Source organism: Leucopleurus acutus, assembly GCF_964270905.1.
Source record: "Leucopleurus acutus genome assembly, chromosome: 2".
In the NCBI taxonomy this organism is placed as follows: domain Eukaryota; kingdom Metazoa; phylum Chordata; class Mammalia; order Artiodactyla; family Delphinidae; genus Leucopleurus; species Leucopleurus acutus.
The window spans coordinates 28,473,094-28,497,133 of NC_139143.1; the positions used below are offsets into that span (position 1 = coordinate 28,473,094).

Genomic DNA, 24,040 nt, shown 5'->3' on the forward strand with positions numbered 1-24,040 from the left:
GTAGATCATGAAAACTACCACTGGAGAAATTCAGTTTTTGTACAACAGACAATAGGTTAGTCATATGTAGAAACCATGGCTACCAGACATTTTGACTGCTTCTAAAGTATGCAAGGTACAGAAGGGTTTTATTATTTATAGAGAATTTACAATATGGCAGGAACTGTTTTAAGCACTATATAGGTATTCTTTCAATGTACCATCAAATATAACACTATTAGGTACTTTTATCTCCATTTTCAACTAGGGGAATTGAGGCATGAGAAATTAAGTAATTTTTGTGAGGTTACATAGTAAGTTATCAGTAGAACCAAAGTATGGACCCAGGCAAATTGACTCAAAAGCTAGTGCTCTAGTCACAAGGCTAAGCTGCATCTATAATATCCCCAAAGGTAGGTATTATTCCCCCAAACAAAAGAAGACTCCAAACTTAGGGAAGTAAAGTCATTTGTCCAAAGTTCAAAACCAACTTTATTGACCAAGTCTTTCGACTCATGACACCAGTTCCAATTAGACGATCTCTGATGTTAAGCAATAAATACCAAAATGCCTGTAGGCCAGGTACTCTGCTAGAAGCCAGGGATACAGAAATAAACAAAACACAGTTGCTGTCTGCAAGTATACACAATATATTATAAAGTTACAGGAGGAAGGACCCTAAATCAATTGAGGACAAAATGGGGTGAGGCTGGTGAGAGAATACTTCTAAGAGGAGGTGATGTTTGAACTATTTAAATGAACCCAACAGACAGAGAGAGGTGACCTTGAGCATAGAGAAAAGTAGAAGGCATGTGAGAGAGAACACCCTCTATAAATCATCATTGGATGGTATATTAAATAATAATTCTCAACTTCTACAGAATATAATTTTCATAGGAAAGGGCTTTCTCTGGAATACTGAAAACAAAACAAAAAAGATGTACACAGAAAACTGTAGTATTTCAGCCTAGATGAAAACTTTGACTCCATAAAAGCTCATTTGTAATTTGTCCTTAGTCGATCCTCAAATATTAATAATGGGATATAGTGGGCCCTTCTTCCAGTGTACTCATAATATTCTTCATAACAGTCACATGATAAAAACTTGATAAAAACTCACTTTACCTATACTACAGCAGGGATATCCAAAATAAGGCAAAATCGAAAGAATTCCTCTCAAACTCAGTTTTGTTATGAATAGTGCTGGATTTGCAATTATAGAGTTATAGAAATGAACAGAATTATAAAGCTTATCTACTTCAATTCTCTCATTTCAGATGAGACTGAAACCAAGAAAGATAAAATTATTTGTCCAAAATGACATGGCTATACACAGTTGGCAGAACCCACATAGTCTGTCTTTAAGAAAGCTACAATGAAGGGACCTTTTAAAATCCATTTTATTTGAAGCTTAACATGCGATTTAGCATGGGGATAAAAAACTACTGTGCCCATTTAAAGACATGAGTTTCCATGTTGCCAAAGACTCCACATAGAGAAACATACTTACTTAGACAGTCTTTCAATGGTCTGCATGTGAACATTATTATGGGTTTGGGAAAGCACAGCTTCATGCTGAGCACATTGCAAACAAAGACCACCAACACGGTTAGAAATATTAGCAGCAAGAAGAGACTCTTTATGCTTTAGTCGCTCTTTAAGATCTTCACAATTTTTCTGATATTCAACTAGGTCTTTCCTAAAAAGAAGGGAAAAAAGTTCCAGCAAATGGCCAGGTAAAAGTATACTACTTCGAAATGTATCATCATAGTAATAACTACTATCATTTACTGGTGCTTACCTTATTAGGTGCTTTACATACAGTACCTTATTAGTTCTTACCACAGCCCTAAAATGTAGGTGTGATTATCTTAATTGACACTTTGAATAAAATGAGCCTTGAAAATATTAAATTTCAAGTTGTTTTAGGATTTTAACAGATTAGTCTGCCTCTGATACTGGCTTTTTTTTCACAGGATCCTATCTCCACACAAAAAAATAAAACTCCAAACACAAATCCTAAATAGTTTCTCTTAATAAAGGGGTGGAGCAACATAACACAATATCCTTGAATTGAGGGAAATACCCTATTTCAAATGTTCACCCCTTAAAATTTGTAAAGACAACCTTAAAAGATCACATAAAGAAAATGGATTTTATGTATGAGTAATTTATTACTGTTCATTTTTCTTCGGTAAAAAAAAAAGAAAATTATCCATAGAGACACAGATGTAGAGAACAAACGTATGGATACCAAGGGAGGAAAGCAGTGGGTGGGGGAGCAGTGGTGGTGGTGGGATGAATTGGGAGATTGGGATTGACATATATACACTAATATGTATAAAATAGATAACTAATAAGAACCTGCTGTATAAAAAAATAAATAAAATAAAATTCAAAAAACATTATCTAATCTACAAAGAACTGCTTCAAAAGAGAGTGGGCTACAGAAAGAAGTTAGAACTTGCCAGACATAAGATTTCATAAGTAGCAGCTATTAGCTGGAAATATGCAACTTGGTAAAGAAAGGGCTGAGGAACTGTGTGTGTGTGCTCTTTGTTTGTTTCAATGGGATAGCTCTTGGATGAGGTTTTTCTCCAAGTTGACTTGTCAAGGATTAAAAGACCAGTATATGGGTTGTATTTTCCTCCCCCTGCCCAAAAAAGCTTTGGTAAAGTCAACTTGGGTAACTGAGCTTCCTTGCATACACATCCCTTTCATGTTGTATTTTTTTAAAACTTCCTAACTTAAAAAGGAAAAAGTTGTTCTTAAATTCTTAGACTGCTGAAGGCAGGCAGTTTATCTCTGGCTCAGACCACTCTCTGCTGTTTCTATTAAATTCAGAGATTTATAGCCATTCTAATTTGTTCACTGTCACAAAGGAGAAGCCAATAATCAAGACACCTGGCTGTCACATACTACCTCGACTCTTGGGATTTAGGGGGCTTTGAGACAGCCTGGGAGAGGTGGGAAAGATCTACAGGAAATCTAAGGGTTAAAAAAGCTAATCTAATGACACGCTGAAGCAGAAAAATAGGAGCTGTTGATGTCCTATTCCCAAGATGATATCTACAACATAATAAGTTTTCTTTCTACTTATCATGTAGAAAAAGTCTGACTTTCAAAGGCTTAAAAAGAACTTTAGAAGTACATTCCAAAGTCAGAGTCTCCATTACTATTTCTGTCAGGTTCAAATTCAAAACACTCAAGTAGATTCAGTTACATGAAATGGCAAAAAGAAAATTAAAAACAAATAGGTAACATAAAACCAGAGTTTATAAGAGTAGTGATTTTATTTCTTTCTTTAAGAAAATGCTTCTTTAAATAATCTTAAATTATACTAAAAGAAAATGAGGAAACAGAAGAATGCAGGAAACAAAGTCTGGTCCATTGCAAAGTGACGTTTTAATGTAATTAAAGATTGCATAGTTGAATTGTGAATGAGACAAAATAAGTCACATTCCCAAAAATATAATGACCTAGAAATATATCACTTTAAAAACTGAAGAACCAAAACACAATAGAAATCAACATATAGCAAATCAAGAAACCAAAAATTAGATCACCTTTTAAAAGTTTAGGTTTCTTCATGAAAGCTCTAGTAAAGATCTCTAGAGAAATCCTCAACCTTATGAGGCATGAAAAGCATAAGAGTATATTAAAATAAATGAATAATAACATTTGCAACAAAAGCCATGAGTTCTTGTTCTTAGTATTACTCTAGTTATGTCTCTAGACAATGTACAGCCTGGAAGATGTTAAATTTTATTTCAAATTGGACTTATTAAAATAAAATTATAAAAATATTTTAAAGGTTATTCCACTTGAAAATATTTCATTACCACTATTTCAATTAACCTTTAATTTAAAAAAATTAACTCCTATCTTTTCCTACTCATAATATATAACAAAGCACTAATGGTTAATCTATAATATATAGGTTTTATTGGGATTTTTGATAACATATGAAAGAGTACATGAAAATTCATATATACTCAAATTCACCATGTATACAAATACTCAAACTATTATATTATTGTTGCAATTTAAAAATTAGACAAAGACTACCTACAGAGGAAAAAAATACTTGCTTGTAATTTGAAAATTAAAGTGCTTTATTTATACTATTTTATTTTAAAAACATAATTTCCATAAGAGCAGCTTCTGATTCTTTTTTCTATGGGAAAACACAAATATTTTACAACTGATGAAGGGATAAAATTTATAACTTAGCTCACAGTTCTTTGAAATGGGATTTGAAAAAGGACTTCACAAATCCCCTTATCCTTTACCATTCTTAGCAAATTTCATATATTGCATATAAAATATCATCAAGTAATTCCTATACTGACTAAAACTGGCATTTCAGCAAACATTCAAACATATTTTTAAGATCATTATGGTTTTGCCAATAACTTTAAATAGATGATAATACTTTACCTCAAAAACATCAATTGAGATTCCAGGATTTTACTCTTTTCCTCATAAGTAAGTTTTAGTCTCTCCTTTAGAAAAGAAAAAAAAAAAGTATATTTCTCCATGCCCTGTGTTTTATAAGCAAATTTTAATTATTAATATTAAATTCATTTCTTTTTACCCAAGAGGAAAATCATTGTGTCCCCTCTGGAATCACTTTCCCTAGTCCACCCCAAATACTCTTATTTTTATTGAGCAGAGGCCTGCAGAGAATTACTGAGTCATAAAATGGTGATTACTAACAAAAATTTTTTTTCAAAATTGCATACATCAGTTCTTATTTTTAAAAAAGTGTGACTCTAGGCAAAACCAATTATAACCTGTAAGGTCCATGAAGACAAGAATCAAATCGTCCTGGAATCTCCCATTGTGACTGCTGCATAGCTGACATACCAAAAAATATGTGCCGGATGAATGATAAAAAGGATGCTATAAATCACAGGACGACAGACCAAAGTGATATACAATCTACAAGCCTCTGTTGATATCCAGTTTTTCTTTAATTCAACATATATTTATTGGGTTTCTACGACGAAGACACCACTAACCTCCAGGAGATTTAAGAAGGAACAGAAAGACAGATGAACAATTACAACTATTTATAATTTACTCTAATGAAAATACAGAAGGTAAAATGAAATCAGAAAGGCAGGAACTTGTAATTCAGCTGAAGAGAAGTACAGAAGCCTTCATTGGAGGAGATGCAAAGATTGAAGGATGATTTCCAATAGAGCAAAAGGCACAGAAGCTGGAGAAGGCATGCTATATATTTGGCCAATCAGTATCACTAGAATGTAGAATGCTAGGTGGAAGAGTAGATAGAGATGGGCTGATTAGGTAAGGTGGTCAGTGAGAAGAATAAAAATATGAAGACTTTTATTTAGTCTATACAACTAAATAAAAGTCTCTATGTAGTTGATGTATTAGATGGACACTGAAATCTTTTTATCAGTATTGAATCTTAAATTACTCTGAAGCGTGGAAAAAGGGGATCATCACAAATGAAGACATTGCAAATAAACATCAATAGGTGAGAGATAAATGCATGAACAAGAGAAATCAAGCAACAAAGATAGAAAAGATTTAGTACAAAGCAGTATAAAAGTAAAATTGACAGAATTTTTTCTCTTTAGTGTTAAATTTTATTTATTTATTTTTCTATAAATTTATGTATTTTATTTATTTATTTTTGGCTGCATTGGGTCTTTGTTGCTGCATGCGGGCTTTCTCTAGTTGTGGTGAGCGGGGGCTACTCTTCATTGAGGTGCGCAGGCTTCTCACTGTGGTGGCTTCTCTTGTTGTGGAGCATGGGCTCTAGGCACGCGGGCTCAGTAGTTATGGCTCACAGGCTCTAGAGCGCATGTTCAGTAATTGTGGTGCACAGGCTTAGTTGCTCCGCGGCATATGGGATCTTCCCCAAACAGGGCTTGAACCCATGTCCCATGCATTGGTAGGCGGATTCTTAACCATTGCACTACCAGGGAAGTCTTAGTGTTAAATTTTATTTTGTTTTATTTATTTTTTTATTAAAGTATAGTTGATTTACAATATTGTATATGTTTCAGGTCCACAGCCAAGTGATTTAATTATATACATTTTTTCAGATTACATTCCATTATAGGTTATTATGAGATATTGAATATAATTCCCTGTGCTATACAGTAAATCCTTCTTGCCTATTTATTTTACGCATACGAGTTTGCATCTGTTAATTCCATACTCCTAATTTGTCTCTCCTTCCCTCCCTCGGTAACCATAAGTTTGTTTTCTATGTCTGTGAGTCTATTTCTGTTTTGTATATAGATTCATTTGTATTATTTTTTAGATTTCACATATAAGTGATATGATATAGTGTTTGTATTTGTCTGTCTGACTTACTTCACTAAGTATAATATTCTCTAGGCCCATCCATGTTGCTGCAAATGCAATGTTTCATTCTTTTTATGGCAGAGTAATATTCCATTTTATATATGTGTATATATATATAAACATATCTTCTTAAGCCAATTGTCTGTTGATGGGTACTTGAGTTGTTTCCACGTCTTGGCTATTGTAAATAGTGCTGCTATGAACATTTGGGTGCATGTGTCTTCTCAAATATGAGGTTTCATTTTTTTCAGATAAATACCCAGGAGTGGGATTGCTGGATCATATGGTAGCTCTATTTTGAGTTTTTTAAGGAACCTCCATCCTGTTTCCCATAGTGGCTGCACCAGTTTACATTCCCTCCAACAGTGTATGAGGGTTCCCTTCTCTCCATACCCTCTCCAGCATTTATTATTTGTAGACGTTTTGCCTCTCACTGTTGTGGCCTCTCCTGTTGCGGAGAATAGGCTCTGGATGCACAGGCTCAGCGGCCATGGCTCACAGGCCTAGCCGCTCCGCGGCATGTGGTATCTTCCCGGACCCGGGCACAAACCCATGTCCCCTGCATCGGCAGGCGGACTCTCAACCACTGCACCACCAGGGAAGCCCCTATTTGTAGACTTTTTGATGATGGCTATTCTGACCAGTGTGAGGTGATAACTCATGGTGGTTTTGATTTGTATTTCTCTAACAATCTCTTTTCATGTGCCTGTTGGTTATCTGTATGTCTTCTTTGGGAAAATGTCTATTTAGGTCTTCTGCCCATTTTTTTTATTGGGTTGTTTGTTTTTTTGATATTGAGTTATATTAGCTGTTTGTACTTTTGGATATTAACCCCTTGTTGGTCACATCATTTGTAGATATTTTCTCCTTTTCCATAGGTTTTGTTGCTGGTTTCCTTTGCTGTGCAAAAGCTTTTAGGTCCCACTTGTTTATTTTTGCTTTCATTTCTTTTGCCTTGGGAGACTGATCTAAGAAAATATTGCTACAATTTATGTCAGAGAATGATTTGCCTATGTTCCCTTCTAGGCTTTCTATCATGTCAGGTAAAGTTGACAGAATTTCATGATTGAATAGATGTGGGGGAGAAAAAAACATTAAAAATAACCCTGGGTTGCTGAATTGAGCAACCAGGTGAAAGCTGATGCTAAAGATTTTTCCAGACTGAGAAAAGGAGGTAAATAGAACCATTAAAATGTTCAACTAATTCAAAAGAAGGCAGAAAAAAAAAGGTGAAGAAATAGTAGATGGGAAAAAAAAGACACAGCGAGATAGTGGATTTAAACCCAATTATATAAATAATCACATTTAAAGGAAAGATATTGTCAGATTGGATAAAAAGAAGCAAAACTCAACTATATGCTGTCCACAAGAAACCCATATTAAATATGAAAATACAACTATGTTAAAAGTAAAAGGATAGGGAAAAAATACCGTGCTAACACTACTTTCAAAATAAAGTAGGAATCAGTCAAAATACAAAAAACCATGTGCTTTTCTCTATACCAGCATTGAGGAGTTATAAAATGAAAAATTTTAAATATGTATGTTGTTTATGATAATATCATAACTAGTCTAGAAATTAATTCTAAAGAAAGATGTGTAAGACCTTTACTCAGAAATTATAAAAGATTATTGACAAAAATTAAAGATGACCTAAATAGAGTGATACATGATTTTAATATTTCACAATATATTACTATAAAGATATCAATTCCTCCCCCCCAAAAAATGACCTATACCTTAAAATGTAATCTCAATCAAAACCACTTAATGGCTTTTTGAAACTTGACAAATTAACTCTAAAATGTACTTGTAAATGCAAAAGGCAAGAAACAGTCAGGACATTCTTCAGGTCAATGAACAATGTTGGAAGACTTGATCTACCAGATGCAGGGTTATAAGAATCAAGACAGAATAGTAGTAGCACAAAGAAGTAGTAGCACAGACACCAAGGAAATAAAACACAAAGCCCAGAAACAGACTCACACACATACACACACCTGATTTATAACAAATGTGGCAGGCGAATGATTGTCTTTTCAACAGTGGTGCTGTGATATATAAATAACCCTATGGAAGAAGTAACCCCCTACACTTCACATCAGATACAAAAATAAATTCCACGTACACTGTAGTTCTAAATGTAAAAAGCAAGATTATAAAGTTTCTGAAAGATAATATAGGAGAATATCTTCATGACTTGGGGGTAGGGAAACACTTTTTATATAGGACACAAAAGGCACTAAAAAAATAAAGGGAAAACACTGATAAATTGGACCACATTAAAATTAAGAAATTCTAATCAAGAAAGAGAAAACGAAAACTCTCAAGAGAGTTCCAAGGCAAGCCATAAAAGTAAGAAAATATGTTTTAACAGATATAACTAACAAAGGGCTTGTATCCATAATATATTAAGAACTTCAAAAAAACATTGTCAGATAATTCAAAACAATAAGTAGGATATTAGAACAGGCATCTCACAAAAGAGCACATCAAATGGCCAATAAATATATGAGAAGATATTCAATCACATGAGTAATCAGACAAATGAAAATGAAAATCACAATGAGATGGCACTACAAGCCCATCAGAAAAACAGACTATCAAGTGTTGGCAAGGATACAGGGCAATGGTATCACTCATATGCTGCTGACAGAAGTGTAAACTGGTAAAAACCACCTTGGAAAAGTTTGCCCTTATCTCTCAAATCGAACATATATATACACTACGACCAACAGTGCCACACCAAGGTACATACCCAACATAAATGTATACAATGCACACCAATAGACATATAAAAGAATATTCATAGCAGCAATATTCACAATAGCCCCAAACTGAAAAAATATAAATGTCTTTCAACAATAAAATGGATACATAGATTGTGTTATAGTCATACAGTAGACCCATCAATGAAAATAAACAAACTCCTAACACATGCAACTACATGTATGAATCTATCAAATATAATGTTGAACAAAAAAGTCTAGATAAAAAAGAATATGTACTATGTGATTCAATTTATGTAATGTTTTAAAAGGCAGGCAGAAATCAATTCGAGTGTTTGGGGATCATGCTTAGAGATCAATTTTCATAAAAGTCAAGATAGTGATTAGCTTTAAGAGAATGAAGGGGCAGTGACTGGGAGAGGGCATGAACAGGGCTTCTGGGACATGGTAATGTTAGACATCTTACAGGTGACAATTATATGCTTGTTGATTTGGAGATATATCATTAAGTACATTTTTGTTTTGCATACTTTTCTGAATTTATGTTAAATTGTTTCATTAGAGGGCTTCCCTGGTGGTGCAGTGGTTAAGAGTCCGCCTGCCGATGCAGGGGACATGGGTTCGTGCCCCGGTCCGGGAAGATACCACATGCCGCGGAGCGGCTGGGCCCGTAAGCCATGGCCACTGAGCCTGCGCATCCGGAGCCTGTGCTCCGCAACAGGAGAGGCCCACGTAACGCAAAAAAAAATAAAAATAAAAAATTGTTTCATTAGAAAAATCAAAGGATGGTATGATCAACTAATGTACATATTACAGAATGCTGCTCCAAGGTTCAGGAAGATGAGGACTAATATGTGGAGGTTATTAATGACCTTGAAAAGAAACATTTTAGGGGAATATAGGTGGGGAGAAGCTCAAATAAAGTATGTTGAAGAGAGAATGGGAGGTGAAGAACAGAGGCATGAGTATAGACAACTGTTTGGAAAGACGTTGGTATGAAGGGGAGCAACTGGGTGATAGTTCAAAGGAAATGTAGAACGAAGAGAATATATTTTGTGTTTGTTTGCTTTGTAGATGGGAGCTAGTAAAGCACACATTTGGCTGAAAATAAACCAGTCACGAGGGATAAAAGATACAAGAACAAGAGGAGGTAAGTGTAAGAGTGAAATCCTTGAAAAAAGTGAGAAAGATTTGGAATATAAAGCACACAAATGCACACAGATGTGACCTTTGACACACACAGGATAAAAAGAACGAACCTATAATAGTTATAAATAGAACAATAAGAGAAGACATAAGAGGGAAAATAATTCTAATGTGGGAAAAGGAGGAATGGAAGCATGTAATCAGGGAAGGTAGAATGGGAGGGGACACTTGAACTAAGTTTGGCAGGCTGGAAACATTTCAATATGTAGAGGATAAGAAGGAAACATTTTAGGTAGGGATGATTGCATAAACCAAAGTCAATTCTTCAAAGAGAAATGGAATTGGGAAATAAGTTTATGAAGTAGCAAGTAGTGAGTGGTCTGCATGCTTATAGCCAATACTTGTGAACGTGACAGAAGAGTGAGAAGTGAGTCTGGAAATGTAGTTTTAAGTAAATTGTAGATGGCTTGGGAGGTTGGTCTTAATCCTATGGGTATTAAGTAGATATTATAGTTTATTCAGCTGGAAAAAAACATATAATTTAGTCTTTCAGATTTTTTTTTTAAAGAAAGGAACTCTTTCCTAAATAGTAGAATAAAGCTTGGATTAGGGAATGAGAAAGAGCAGGGAGATTTGGGCCAGAAAGAGCCTTTAGAAAACTAACAACACCTGTAGATGATAATGACAGCAGAACTGTGATTCCCTCTATATTCCCTAGAACATTCCATTTTTGATGTTGTTTTTACCCAGATCAGAGGATTTAAAAGTATCATTTGATCTTAAAATAGAATTATTTTAGACTCTTTGGGAAATTAGGACATTCAAAAGCATCTGTGTATAGGGGGAATTTAGAAAGCCACAAACAAGCCCAGGGAAAATGCATGCTCAGGAAAGTCCTAAGAAGACCTGAAGCTTTCACTCAGGCTGATCTCTAGGCTCAGAGCAAGCCTAGCTGAATGGTGAAGACCAGCACAGCCAAACTGCAAAGACTTGGAGAGTTGGTTCTTCTATTTTGGGGGGCTTTTTGGTGTTTTTCTTGTTGTTGTTTGTTTCAGCTCCTGGCAAAGAAATCTGTCAAACATCAGCTGACTATGAGCTAATGAAACAGAGACCTCAATGATCACACGTGACAAGGAATAGTTTCTACAGAAATAGTTTGGAAAACTCTTAAAACAAAAGGACTACTACAGCCTTCAACAATAAAAAAGACAACAAACCTTAAAAAAATGGGATATCTGATTTCCAGAGTTACCATAGTATAACACTTCAATGCTCAATTTTCAACAACAAAAAAAATCACCAGGCATACAAAGAAAGAGGAAAACATGGCTCACTCAATGAAATAGAATAAATTTACAGGAACCATGCTTATGAAACTATAGACATCAGACTTACTAGACCAAAACTTTAAAACAACTGTCTTAAATATGCTCAAAATGCTAAGAGAAAACATGGACAAAGAACTAAAGGAAGTCAGGAAAACAAATTATAAAAGGGAACCAAACTAATTCTGGAGATGAAAACAACTAAAACTAAAATGAAAAATTCACTAAAGAGATTTTAGGGAAGATATGGGCAGCAGAACAAAGAATCAGTAAATCTGAAGATAGGAAAATTGAAATTATTGAGTCTGAGAAGCAGACAGAAAAAAGAATGAAGAATTACCAAATGATCCAACAATTCCATTTCTGAGTATATACCCAAATGCCTTGAAAGTAGGGCCTCAAACAGATACTTGTGCATCAATGTTCATAGCAGCCTTATTCACAATAGCCAATAGGCTGAAACCCCCCCAAATCCATTAATAAATGAATGGATAAACAAAGTGTGGTATATATGTACAATGGAATATTATTCACCCTTAAAAAGAAATGAGGGGCTTCCCTGGTGGCGCAGTGGTTGAGAATCTGCCTGCCAATGCAGGGGACACAGGTTTGGGCCCTGGTCTGGGAGGATCCCACATGCCGCGGAGTGACTGGGCCCGTGAGCCACAACTACTGAGCCTGCACATCTGGAGCTTGTGCTCCGCAACAAGAGAGGCCACGACAGTGAGGGGCCCGTGCACCGCGATGAAGAGTGGCCCCCACTCGCTGCAACTAGAGAAAGCCCTCACGCAGAAACGAAGACTCAACACAGCCAAAAATAAATAAATAAAATTTATAAAAAAAGGAATAAAATTATGATACATGTTACAACATGGATGAAACTTGAAAACTCTATGCTAAATGAGACAAGCCAGATTAAAGGAGAAATATTATTTGATTCCACTTATGGGAAGTACCTAGAATAGGCAAACTCAAAGACAGAAAGTAGAAGAGGTTACCAAGGGTTGCAAGGAGAAGCAAATGGGAGTTATTGTTTAATGGGTAGAGTTTTTGTTTGGGATAATGAAGAAGTTCTGGAAATGAATAGTGTTGATGTTGCACAACACTGTGAATGTACTTAGTGTAAATAAATTATACATTTAAATTTTTAAATGGTTAAAATAGCAAATTTTGTGTTATATATATTTACCACAATAAAAAAGTACCCAAAAAAGTAGATGCCTAAGAGAAAAGTACTCAAATACTCACCAGTTCTAGTTTCCATTTTTCAGCCTCACTAGCAGATGCAGCTTTGATAATATCTGCATTGCCATGGGAAAATGATCTCTTGGCAGCTTCATCCACCCTAGAATCTTCACCTGTTGTAATCCAAGAATTCTGTATATTTCCCTAAAATAAAATGTGAAAGTACTTGCATTCAACCTTTAACTTTAAATCAATATACATACTTTACAAATGGAATACTGATTATTATCTGTGATGAAAGGAATAAGAAAAAGAGCAGATGCTTCTAAATACAAATCAAGAATTATTTTACATTTTCAAGCTATTAGGGTCATATTCCAAACAAGTGTTACAAAGTCACATTCCTATAGGTACAGGCAATAATGTAAATGAGCAAAGAGGGCTAGATATCAGTATATTGTACAAATGAACTTATCTCTTACTTCTTTGAAGACAGATACTCTTGAAACACATAAACCTCTCTTGGTTTGTTTTTCATTTTCCACATTTCATAAAGGCATGACTAATAATAATACATATGATGTTTATGTTTACTATGTGCCAGACACTGTTTTATGTCTTCCACATATATTAACACATTTAAGCATTACAACAATCCTATGAGAGAATTTTCACTGTTATCTCCATTTTATAGATGGGGAAACTGAGTCACACAGAGTAACTGCTAAAAGTCACAGAGGTAGAAAGCGGCTAATAGGTGGCAGAGCTAGGATCTGAATCCTGGCATTCTAGCTCCAAAGTCCTAAACCACTATGCTCTTCTGCCTTTTCAGAAAATTATTTCTCTTCAATAAGAAAAACAGTGCATGGTGATAAATAGAACTGACATGCAGCCTGAACATCAAGGACTCAGAAAGTAATGGTTGGGACCATGACAGAGCAACCAAAGGAAGTAGTCACTACTCAGTTTCAGTCAATTGCTACCATGTGGGAATACCAACTCACATTACCAAAATATCTTTTGATTTTTAAAAAGATGAGGCAGATATCTGGCTCTTCAACTGAAACAGTGTTAAATATTGAGTCAGTTTTTCAAACAAACAAAACATGCCTACAGACTGAATTTGGTGAACCCACTGTCAGCTTGCGAACTTTGGCATTCTTTCAACATTCAATGAAATAAGCAGCCCAAAGAACTGGGTGATTTATGTGTGAATCAAGAACTAAAATACTTATATTAATTTATTCAACAAGTAATTATTGAACTCCTGCTAAGGGCCAAGGGACACAGTAGTATTAATAAGAGAGGACATGTCCCCAAACACAGAAGTATACTGCAGTGTCATATGTTAGAATGTAGTAAACTGCATTCATCCAAAGTAGTATTCTGAGATTCTATTCCATATTCTTTGGGAAGTTCAGTTTAATGCAAACATCTGTATAGTACCTACTATGTTCAGGCACTGTGCTAAAAGCTTGGGGAGGGGGGTAAAAATGAGCAAGACCAATATTATCCTCAAGGAGTTTACAGACTAATGAAGAAGAGAAACACCCAAGCAGATAATTTCAATTTAACAAGGCAAGTGCTAGGCCAGAGGTGTGCATGGGGGACTACACCAGAACAGAAGAGGGATACTAAGAGCAACTGGAGATTCAAGGAAAGTTTTCTGGAGAAGTTTTGACACTGGTATGATATCTGAAGGGTGAAAAAGAGTAAGCTAGATGGGAAGGGCATGCCAAGAAGAGAGAACATCATGAGAAAACTCACAGAGGCGTGAAACAGCATAGTGCCTGCCAGAGACCTGTAGGCAATTCAGCATTACTAAAGGTTGAAGCACAAGGCAATGAATGTCAGAAGATGAAGCTCTAACTGTTCACAACAGCCAAAATATGGAAACAACCTAAATGTCTATCGACAGATGAATGGATAAAGATGATGTTGTACATATATACAATGGAATACTACTCAGCCATAAAAAAGAATGAAATAATGCCATTTGCAGCAACATGGATGCAACTAGAGACTATCATACTAAGTAAAGTAAGTCAGAAAGAGAAAGACAGATACCATATGATATCACTTATATGTGGAATCTAAAATATGGCACAAGTGAACCTATCTACAAAACAGAAACAGACTCACAGACATAGAGAACAGACTTGTGGTTACCAAGGGGGAGGAGGGAGGGAGAGGGAGGGACTGGGACTTTGGGGTTGGTAGACGCAAATTATTACATTTAGAATAGATAAATAACAAGGTCCTAATGTATAGCACAGGGAACTATATTCAATATCCTGTGATAAACCATAATGAAAAAGAATATAAAAAAAGAATGTCTGTATGTGTATAACTGAGTCACTTTGTGTACAGCAGAGTTTGGCACAGCATTGTAAATCAACTATACTTCAATAAAAAAATTAAAAAACAAAAAAAGGAAGAAGCTAGAGAGTTAAATAAGGGTCTGAAAGGTAAAGCGTGCAATGTTAATAAGCTTGAGCTTGATTCTGTAGGTAGGGAAAAAATCACCCAAGATGTGATTGCATTCAAAATAGTCTTGCAGAGCAATGAAGGAGGGTGGTACTAATTTCCTATGGAGAAATTGGAGACAGTATGTAGACTATAGATCACTGACTTCTGATATAAAATATTGTTATTCTTTGGAAAGAAGTGCTAATCTAATTGACACTTTGTTCTTTCACAGATAGCTTTTAAAAAACTCGAATGATATTTGACCAAGATTTCAAAAATCAAATTACATTTACATCCCTGAAGATCACTGAAAACCTTTGATTTCTTAACTGAGGGGAGGGGTTGGAATGGACGGGGATGAGAAGAGACATGGAAAGAAATGGCTCAGAAATTTTCTACTTTAAAAAAAATCTCCTAGATCTTTGATTGACCACACATGCCAAATTTTCTAATAAAAAGCATATTTTAATATAATTTTTTGAACTCTCAAGAAAAGCCCCTTAAGAAGGAAAAATGATGAAAAATGAAGATGGAAATGAAATACTCTTTGAATGGTTTTAGTTTTTTAGAAATAATCTGCTTCCTTCTTCAACTGCTAGGTCATAAACTAGGCTAAAAGCTCAAAGTCATGTAGGCTGCCATCCAAGTCCCAGTCCATGGCAAACGAAGATGGTTTGGTTCAATATTGACAAGCTATTCCTAATCTAGGCAGAAAGGCAGTGTAATTCGAGGCCAGGTAGATGGATTTGTGGAGTCAGATAGTCCTTTGTTTGAGTCCCAGCTTTGTGACATTAGACCAGTTGCTTTGGTTACTTAACTGCTGTGTACCTTAATTTAATCACCTGAAAATAGATATAACAACACCTGCCTTGTGTGGCTATCATAAAATGGAAATAATATAATGTAAAGAAAGTACTTGATACAGTACCTGGCATATTACAGCCATGTAGTCATCAATAAATACTAATTATTACTATATAACTATCTCAATTGTTTTTCCAAAGAAAGCATTAAGAAACTTTGAAAATATATATTCAAATCTGCCAACAGCTTTGGCAAGATTTACCATCAACATGGTAATAGGCTCATTAAAAAGAGTGCAGAAAAAAAAGAAGATAATATCTCTTGATCTGTTTATATTCAAGATATTCTAAATAGTTTCATTTACCTCAAAACTCTCAATACAACACCATGCATAGGTTGCTGAAATGCCTCAATTCACCTACACAAGTAAAAAGTGGGGGCAACAATTCTGTAACAACAAAATAACACAGAAGACTAACATTAAAATAGATATCAAGGTCACCTGACACATCTGCAACAACCGTTTCAATATTAGCACTATGTTTTAGCTCATGTGAATGTTTAAACAAAAACCTCTCTACAACTTTATCCTTTTTTCTATAATCTGTATATCTGTAGTTTTCTTTAGCAAGTTTCCTTTGTTCACATGGCAAAGCATGTGAGCATTTACCATCATTTCCTTCCCCTTTTGCATTACTCACTTCTCTTGCCCTCTGATTCACTTGTCTGCCTAATTTCCTTTCTTATTTCACTTCCCCATCTTCCATTTCTTTCCATTGTATAAATATTGAAGACTATGAATAACTGAGTCACTGTTCGCTGCATATTTGGAGGAAAAGCAAAAGAATATACTTATTTTAAAAATGAACTTGCTTCTAAGTACTTTCTATAAGGCTATATCATTTTCAAATTGACACCAAAATAATAAGAAACTAAGATGAAATTTTTAACTACTAATATTACTAATATAATAATATAAGCTGTGATTAACTACATCCCATAGCAAAAGAGTAAAAAACATTTTTAAGGCAAAAGTATCTCTGATAATTCATAAAAAGATATTAAGCTTAAACTTTATTTAAATATCATCATAAAAATTTTATGTCACAGAATTATAGAGATCATCTAATTCTCTGTTCCTCAAAATGTGCTCCACTGATACTAGACTCACTTTGGCAGCTTGCTAATAATTCATATTTTTAACTCAAAGACTTAGCCCAGACCAACTGAATCAGACTCTCAGGGAATGAAGCCCAGGATCTGCACTGTCAGCAAATATCCCAAGTGACTGTCATTCACATTAAAGATTAAGAACTGCTAATATTGGTGAATTTCTCAAAAGCCAATAAATAAACAGAGGACTCATGAGGTTTCATGCTTGAAAGTCCCATAAAATTACTTGTTCAACACCCAGCTTGTTAGGGACAATGGGAAGATTAACATTTTGAATCTTGGACCCTCAGGTCAGTGTTCTTCCTGCTACACCATGCTAACTAGACTTATTGGAATTGAAAGTTCAAAGAAAATTTAGAGAAATACAACAGAAATCTAAGCTACAGTTCTGAACAGTTGCTGGATTTAACCAAGTCCTTCCTATATTACATACTCCCTGCTTTCAGACCTGCTCTTTCCATATGGAAAAAACATAAATGGTATGCTCAGAAAGGAAACTGAAGTGGATATTAGGCATCACTACATCATTTCATTTGAGGATTCATTCCACCAATAAATTAAAATAGTGAATTTTAATTTTTGAGGCCCCAAGTGAATACCAGCATAGCACTTCTGCCGAACTGCCAGAAAAAAAAATCTATGCAGTTAAGAAGGCAGGGGGAAAGGGTAGGAGGCAACATTCAAACTATGTATTTTAGTTTAATCGTTTAAATAAATGCTCACAGATGCATCCAGAAGTGTTTGTTCCCTCATTGCTTCCTCTTGCCTTTGAGATTTCAGCTCTTGTTGGAGCCTTTCATTTTCAAGCACAATTACTTGTACCCTATTTTTCATTCCAGAGAGTTCCTCCTATAAAAACCAGAAACAAAAACCAAATACATTAAGCATTTTTTTCTTTTATTTTAAGAAATGCCACTTGTGGACTGCATACATTAAGCAATTTTAAGTAGTGCTTTTTTTTGTTGATTACTAGATGATCCAATATGATATAAAGCATGGAAGACTGATGCTGTCTACCCCTTTTCAGAAATATTATAATTACATCTAGACAAGGAAAGAAACTCAAGCATTAGTTAACAAAGAGAAGGCTAGGGGAAGATAGTAGAGGACCTGCTAATGGCCATATCACAGGACTGTGTGGTTTCTGACAATTTTTTGCAGGCTTACAGAAATGCTTTAATTAAAAGGTTTATCTAAAAGACTTTTAAGAATGAGGTAGACTGCTGAAAAATAAGGTAAGATTATTATTCTTGATCAAATGCCAATAACTTATTGAAAATTGACAGAGGACTACATAGATAATAGAGGACACTGAGATAGAAAGGCAAGGAAAGTAACAATGAATATCTATGAACTGCTAGCCAGATGGAAGGAAATTATGAGTGAAATTGTTTGGTGGAGAGCTCTTAGAGAGTGTTTCCTTGGCCGTGCAGGGCATAATATAAAGAATTACCAGTATATAGCAATTAGAAAAGCTATCAAGTTACATCTCATCCTAAAAAAATGTGAAAAATGTTGATATATTGATGGTACAATACTTAACTTAATCTTCATTACCAATATAATTGTGCAGTCATTTTTTATTATACTGGTTGTGCAAAAAACTATTGTACAATATATGAAAATTCCATTCAACTATTTTATTCAGAAAAAAAGTCAAAGCTGTAATTGAAAACTGTAATTAAACAAACATTGCATACTTCCAGTTGTTGGTCTGACATATAAGCAGCTTGGAAGACATCACTCCCATCTTCACAATAAGAAAAAAAGCTGAACAAACTGAAAAATCAACGACTCTTCTTAGATCCATCAGAGAATTAAGGTCACAGGGAAAACTATTATCCCTCAAAATGGAAAGACAGACAGGCACTCCTGAGAACCACAATCTACCAGAGCAGAAACTTCTGGGGGAACCAGTGCCAGGGTAGAAAAATATATCAATAAAGTAACTGATGAAATGCTGGAAGCTTAGTGTAGACCAGTTTGAGTTAAAAACTCCAGGAGGACCCAGTCTCTGGGGGGAAGGTGTCTCCTACACTTTTATATGACACTACCAGGTTCTTACAGCAAAGACTAGAGAAAATCCCCCTCCTGCTTCCTTCAGTAGGAGAAGAAAAGTAACCAAAAAGCATTCTGTTCTTTTTAACCAGGCCTGCCTCAAGAGAAACTATCTTACCAGAGCCTAAAAACCATTTTTTTTTTTCAGAACCTAAGTGACCTGGGGGAAGGGAAAAAAACCAACTCCAGCTTCCTAGACTTGCCATCTCACTTAAGGGGAGGGGGAGACTGAGAAACACTTGTGAAGGACATAGCCAAGGGGCACAGGGTCACTAAAAGACTGAGACCTAATCATAGGACTACAAAATGCTCCCCATACTCCCATACCCTACCACCACATCAAAAGGGCTCTTATATCATAACAAGGGAATACACTAAAATAACTGCACATCTCAGAATGTATTTAAGAAGAATTCTCAAGGGAAGCCCAAAGACAACAGCGGAGACAAAAGCAGGACACTAGAGGAAATTTTAGCCTCTAACACCTATACTAACAGCAAACAGTAAACACAGTCTAACTCCTACAACAAACAAAAAACCTCACACTAAATGCATATTTCCCTCAGTTCCTTTTACTCAGTACATCATGTCCAACATTCAACAAAAAATTAGAAGGCATACTAAAAGACTTAAAACACAGATGCAAGAGGCTAAGCAAGCATAGAACCAGTCTTGGATATAGCAGAGATGTTGGAATTACCAGATGGAGAGTTTAAAATAATTATGATTAACATGCTAAAGGGTCAAATGGAAAAAGTTGTCTACATGCAAGAACAGATGGGTAATGGAAACTAAGAAAAAAATCAAAATGCTGGAAATCAAAAACACTGTAGTAGAAATGAAGATTGCCTTTGATGGGCTCATTAATAGACTGGACACAACCTTTCTTTTTTTCCCCCTATCTTTTTGGTCATGCCACATGGCATGAAGGATCTTAGTTCCCCAACCAGGGATCGAACTTGCACCCCATGCAGTGGAAGCACGGAGTCTTAATCACTGGACCACCAGGGAAGTCCCTAGACTGGACACAACCAAGGAAAGAATCAGTGAGCTTGAAGAACTGTCAACAGAAACTTCTCAAACTGAAATGAAAAGAAGAAAAAGAATGAAAAAGACAGAAGAGAATATCCAAGAATTGTGGAACAATAAAAAAGGAAAAGAAATATGTGAAGCAATAATTACTGAGAATTTCCCAAAATTAATTATAAGCACCAAACCACAGATCCAAGAAGCTCAGAGAACACTGAGCAAGATAAAACTAAAAAATCCACACCCAGGAACAGCATATTCAAACTGCAGAAAATCAAAGACAAAGAGAAATTCTTTAAAGAAGTCAGAGAAAAAAATACCCTTACCTATCAAGAAGCAATGATGAGAATTATATCAGCTACTCTTCAGAAACTATGCAAGCATGGATAGAGTGCAATGGAATATTTAAAGTTTTGAAACATAAAAACCCCACCAACCTAGAATTCTGTATTCAGTGATACCAACCTTCAAAAGTGAGGGAAAAATAAAGACTTTCTCAGATAACCAAAAATTAGGAAATTTGTCTCTGGTAGACCTGCCTTGCAAGAAATGTTACAAGAAGTTCTTCAGAAAGTAGGAAATTTATTTAGGTTATAAACTCAGATCTACATAAGGAAAGAAAGAGCATTTGAGAAGGCATATATGGAGATAAAGTAAAATATTTTATTTTTCTTAATGTTAATTGATCTAACAGGTAACAGTTTGTTCAGTATCATATTAGCAATAGTGTATGTAGTGATCATAGCTTATGGATAATTGAAATGAATGACAGCAGTGCATAAGGGTCAGGAGGGAGGAACTGGGAACCCTGTTATAAGGAACTTTCCCAACGCCTGAAGTGCTCATTGAAAGTAGACTTAGAGTAGTGGTAAATATAACTGCAAACTCAAGGACAACCACTTAAAAAAGTTAAAAAAAAAAAAAAGAAGTTCAACTGATATGCTGAGAGAGGAGAAAAATGTAATCATATAACATGGTCACTCAAAACCAGAGATGGCAGAAAAAACAAGTGGAGGACAAAAAAAAGAAAGAAAGAACAAGGGCAATGAATAGAAAACAGTAACAAATATGGTAGGTATGATAGATATCCAACTATATCAATAATCACATTAAACATCCATGATCTGACTATATCAATGAAAAGACAGACTGTCAGAAAAAATAAGACCCAAATACATGTTGTCTACAAGATGCCTGCTTTAAATCTAAAGACACAGATACTTTAAAAGTAAAGGGATGGAGAAAGACATACTACGCTAACATAAATCAAAAGAAAACTTGAGTAGCTGTATTAATTTCAGACAAAGCAGACTTCATACTAAGGAAAAAAATATCAGGGATAATAAAGAGGCATGACATATTGATAAACAGGTCAATTTTCCAAGAAGTCATAATAATCCTAATGTGTGTGTGCCTAACAAAAGACCATCAAAATACATAGGGCAAAAACTGATAGAACTGTAAGGAGAAACAGATGTATCTACTATTTCAGTTGGAGATTTCAATATCCCTCTATCAGTAATTGACAGATCTGGCAGACTGGCAAAATATCAGTATGGACGTAGTTGAACTGAACGGTACCATTAATCAACTGGATCCAATTGACATTTATATACTACTTCATCCAACAACAAAATACACACTCTTCTCAAGCTAACACAGAACGTTCACCAAGACATACCATATTCTGTGGCCTAAAACCATATGTTAACAAATTAAAAAGAATAGAAATCACACAAAGTATGTTATCAGACCATAATGGAATTAAACTAGAAATCAATAACAGAAAGACAGCTGGAACACTCCTAATATATGTGGTGGTTAAACAACACTCTTCTAAATATATATGGGTCAAGAACAAAATCTCAAGAAATAAACTGACAATATATATATATTTTTTTTGCGGTACGCGGGCCTCTCACTGTTGTGGCCTCTCCAGTTGCGGAGCACAGGCTCCGGAGGCGCAGGCTCAGCGGCCACGGCTCACGGGCCTAGCCGCTCCGTGGCATGTGGGATCTTCCAGGACCGGGGCACGAACCCGTGTCCCCTGCATCGGCAGGCAGACTCTCAACCACTGCGCCACCAGAGAAGCCCTGAAAATATTTTGAACTCAACAAAAATGAAAATACAAATCGAAATTTGTGAGATGAAACTAAATTAGGGAAAAATATTAGAAAAGAATAAAGATTTCAAATCAATACTCTCAGGAAACTAAAACGAACAAACAAACAACAACAAAAAAACCCAAATTAAATCCACAGTAAGCAGAAGAAAAGATAAAAAAAAATTAGGGTAGAAATAAATGAAATTAGAAACAGGAAATCAACAGAGAAAAGCAACAAAGCCAAAAGCTTGGTCATTGAAATGATCAATGAAATTGATTAGACTCTAGCCAGGCCAACTAAGAAAATAAGAGAGAAGACACAGATTACTAATATCAGAAACGATACCACTACAGATCCTATGGACATTAAAAGGATAATAAAGGAATATTATGAACAACTGTATATCCATAATTTGATAACCTGGAGAAAATGAACCAACCCCTTGAAAGACACAATCTATCAAAACTCACAAAAGGAGAAACAGTTAATCTGAATAGGACTACATCTATTAAAGAAATTGAATAAATAATTAATAATCTTTCAAAACAGAAAGCACCAGGCCCAACATTGGTTCACTGGTGAATTCTGTTAAATTTAAGGAACAAATGAGACCAATTCTGTAAAATATCTTCTATAAAATACCAGAGGAAATACTTCCTAACTTATTCTATGAAGTCAGCATTACCCTACTACCCAAACCGGGTGAAGACACTATAGGAATGAAAAACTACAGACCAAAATATCTCATGAATACAGATGTAAAAATCCTCATCAAAATATTAGTGAATCAAATCCCACAATGTACAAAAAGAATTATACAACAGGACCAAATGGAATTTAATCTACCTATGCAAGTCTGGCTCAATATTTCAAAATCAAATAACATAATTCAACAAGCTAGAAAAAAAATCATAGGATCATATCAATAGATGCAAAAACAGCCAGTAACAAAATCCAGGAGCCATTCAAGGTAAAAACCTCAGTGAACTAGGCATAAAGGAAATACATCTTCAGTTCAATAAAGAACATCTACAAATAACCCATAGCTAACATTGTACTTCACGGTGAGACAATAGATGGCTTCCTACTAAGATCAAGAATAAGACAGTAAGGTAGACAGCTAGTGGGAAGTAGCCGCATGGCACAGGGATATTGGCTCGGTGCTTTGTAACCGCCTGGAGGGGTGGGATAGGGAGGGTGGGAGGGCGGGAGACGCAAGAGGGAAGAGATATGGGAACATATGTATATGTATAACTGATTCAGTTTGTTATAAAGCAGAAACTAACACACCATTGTAAAGCAATTATACCCCAATAAAGATGTTAAAAAAAAAAAAGAATAAGACAATGATGTCACCTCTCATCATTCCTATTCAACATCATATTAGAAGTCCTAGCTAATACAATAAGGCAAGAAGAGAAAATAGAAGCTATACAAGAAGAAATTTTTTAAAAAGACAGCTGTATTTTTCACAGATGACATTATTGTCTATGAAGAAAATCTCAAAGAATCAAAAAAAAACTGCTAAAATAAGTGATTATAGCAAGGTTGCAGATTACAACATTAATATACAAAAGTCAATTGTTTTCTTACATATTAGTAATGAGTAACTGGTATTTGAAATTAAAATCACAATACCATTTACATTAACACGAAAAAATGAAATATTCAGGTATAAACTGCACAAAATATG

At 35.1% G+C, this 24,040-nt stretch overlaps 1 protein-coding gene across 8 annotated transcripts in view; it reads right to left on the reverse strand.

Annotated features, from left to right (window-relative positions):
• SDCCAG8 (SHH signaling and ciliogenesis regulator SDCCAG8) overlaps positions 1 to 24,040 on the reverse strand; it is a gene marked incomplete at its 3' end in the record, with an annotated part of 251,152 nt that overhangs the window by 199,673 nt on the left and 27,439 nt on the right. For 5 of the 8 annotated variants that reach the window (XM_082834462.1, XM_082834463.1, XM_082834465.1 and 2 more), the window contains exons 5-8: positions 17,879 to 18,004; positions 12,773 to 12,913; positions 4,420 to 4,484; positions 1,490 to 1,678 (exon numbers count right to left, since the gene is read on the reverse strand). In XM_082834462.1, coding sequence (XP_082690588.1) covers positions 1,490 to 1,678; positions 4,420 to 4,484; positions 12,773 to 12,913; positions 17,879 to 18,004 — 521 coding nt within the window. Of the gene's footprint in view, positions 1 to 1,489; positions 1,679 to 4,419; positions 4,485 to 12,772; positions 12,914 to 16,346; positions 16,404 to 17,878; positions 18,005 to 24,040 lie in introns of those variants that run through there. The other 3 variants (XM_082834467.1, XM_082834464.1, XM_082834468.1) reach the window with 3 other exon arrangements.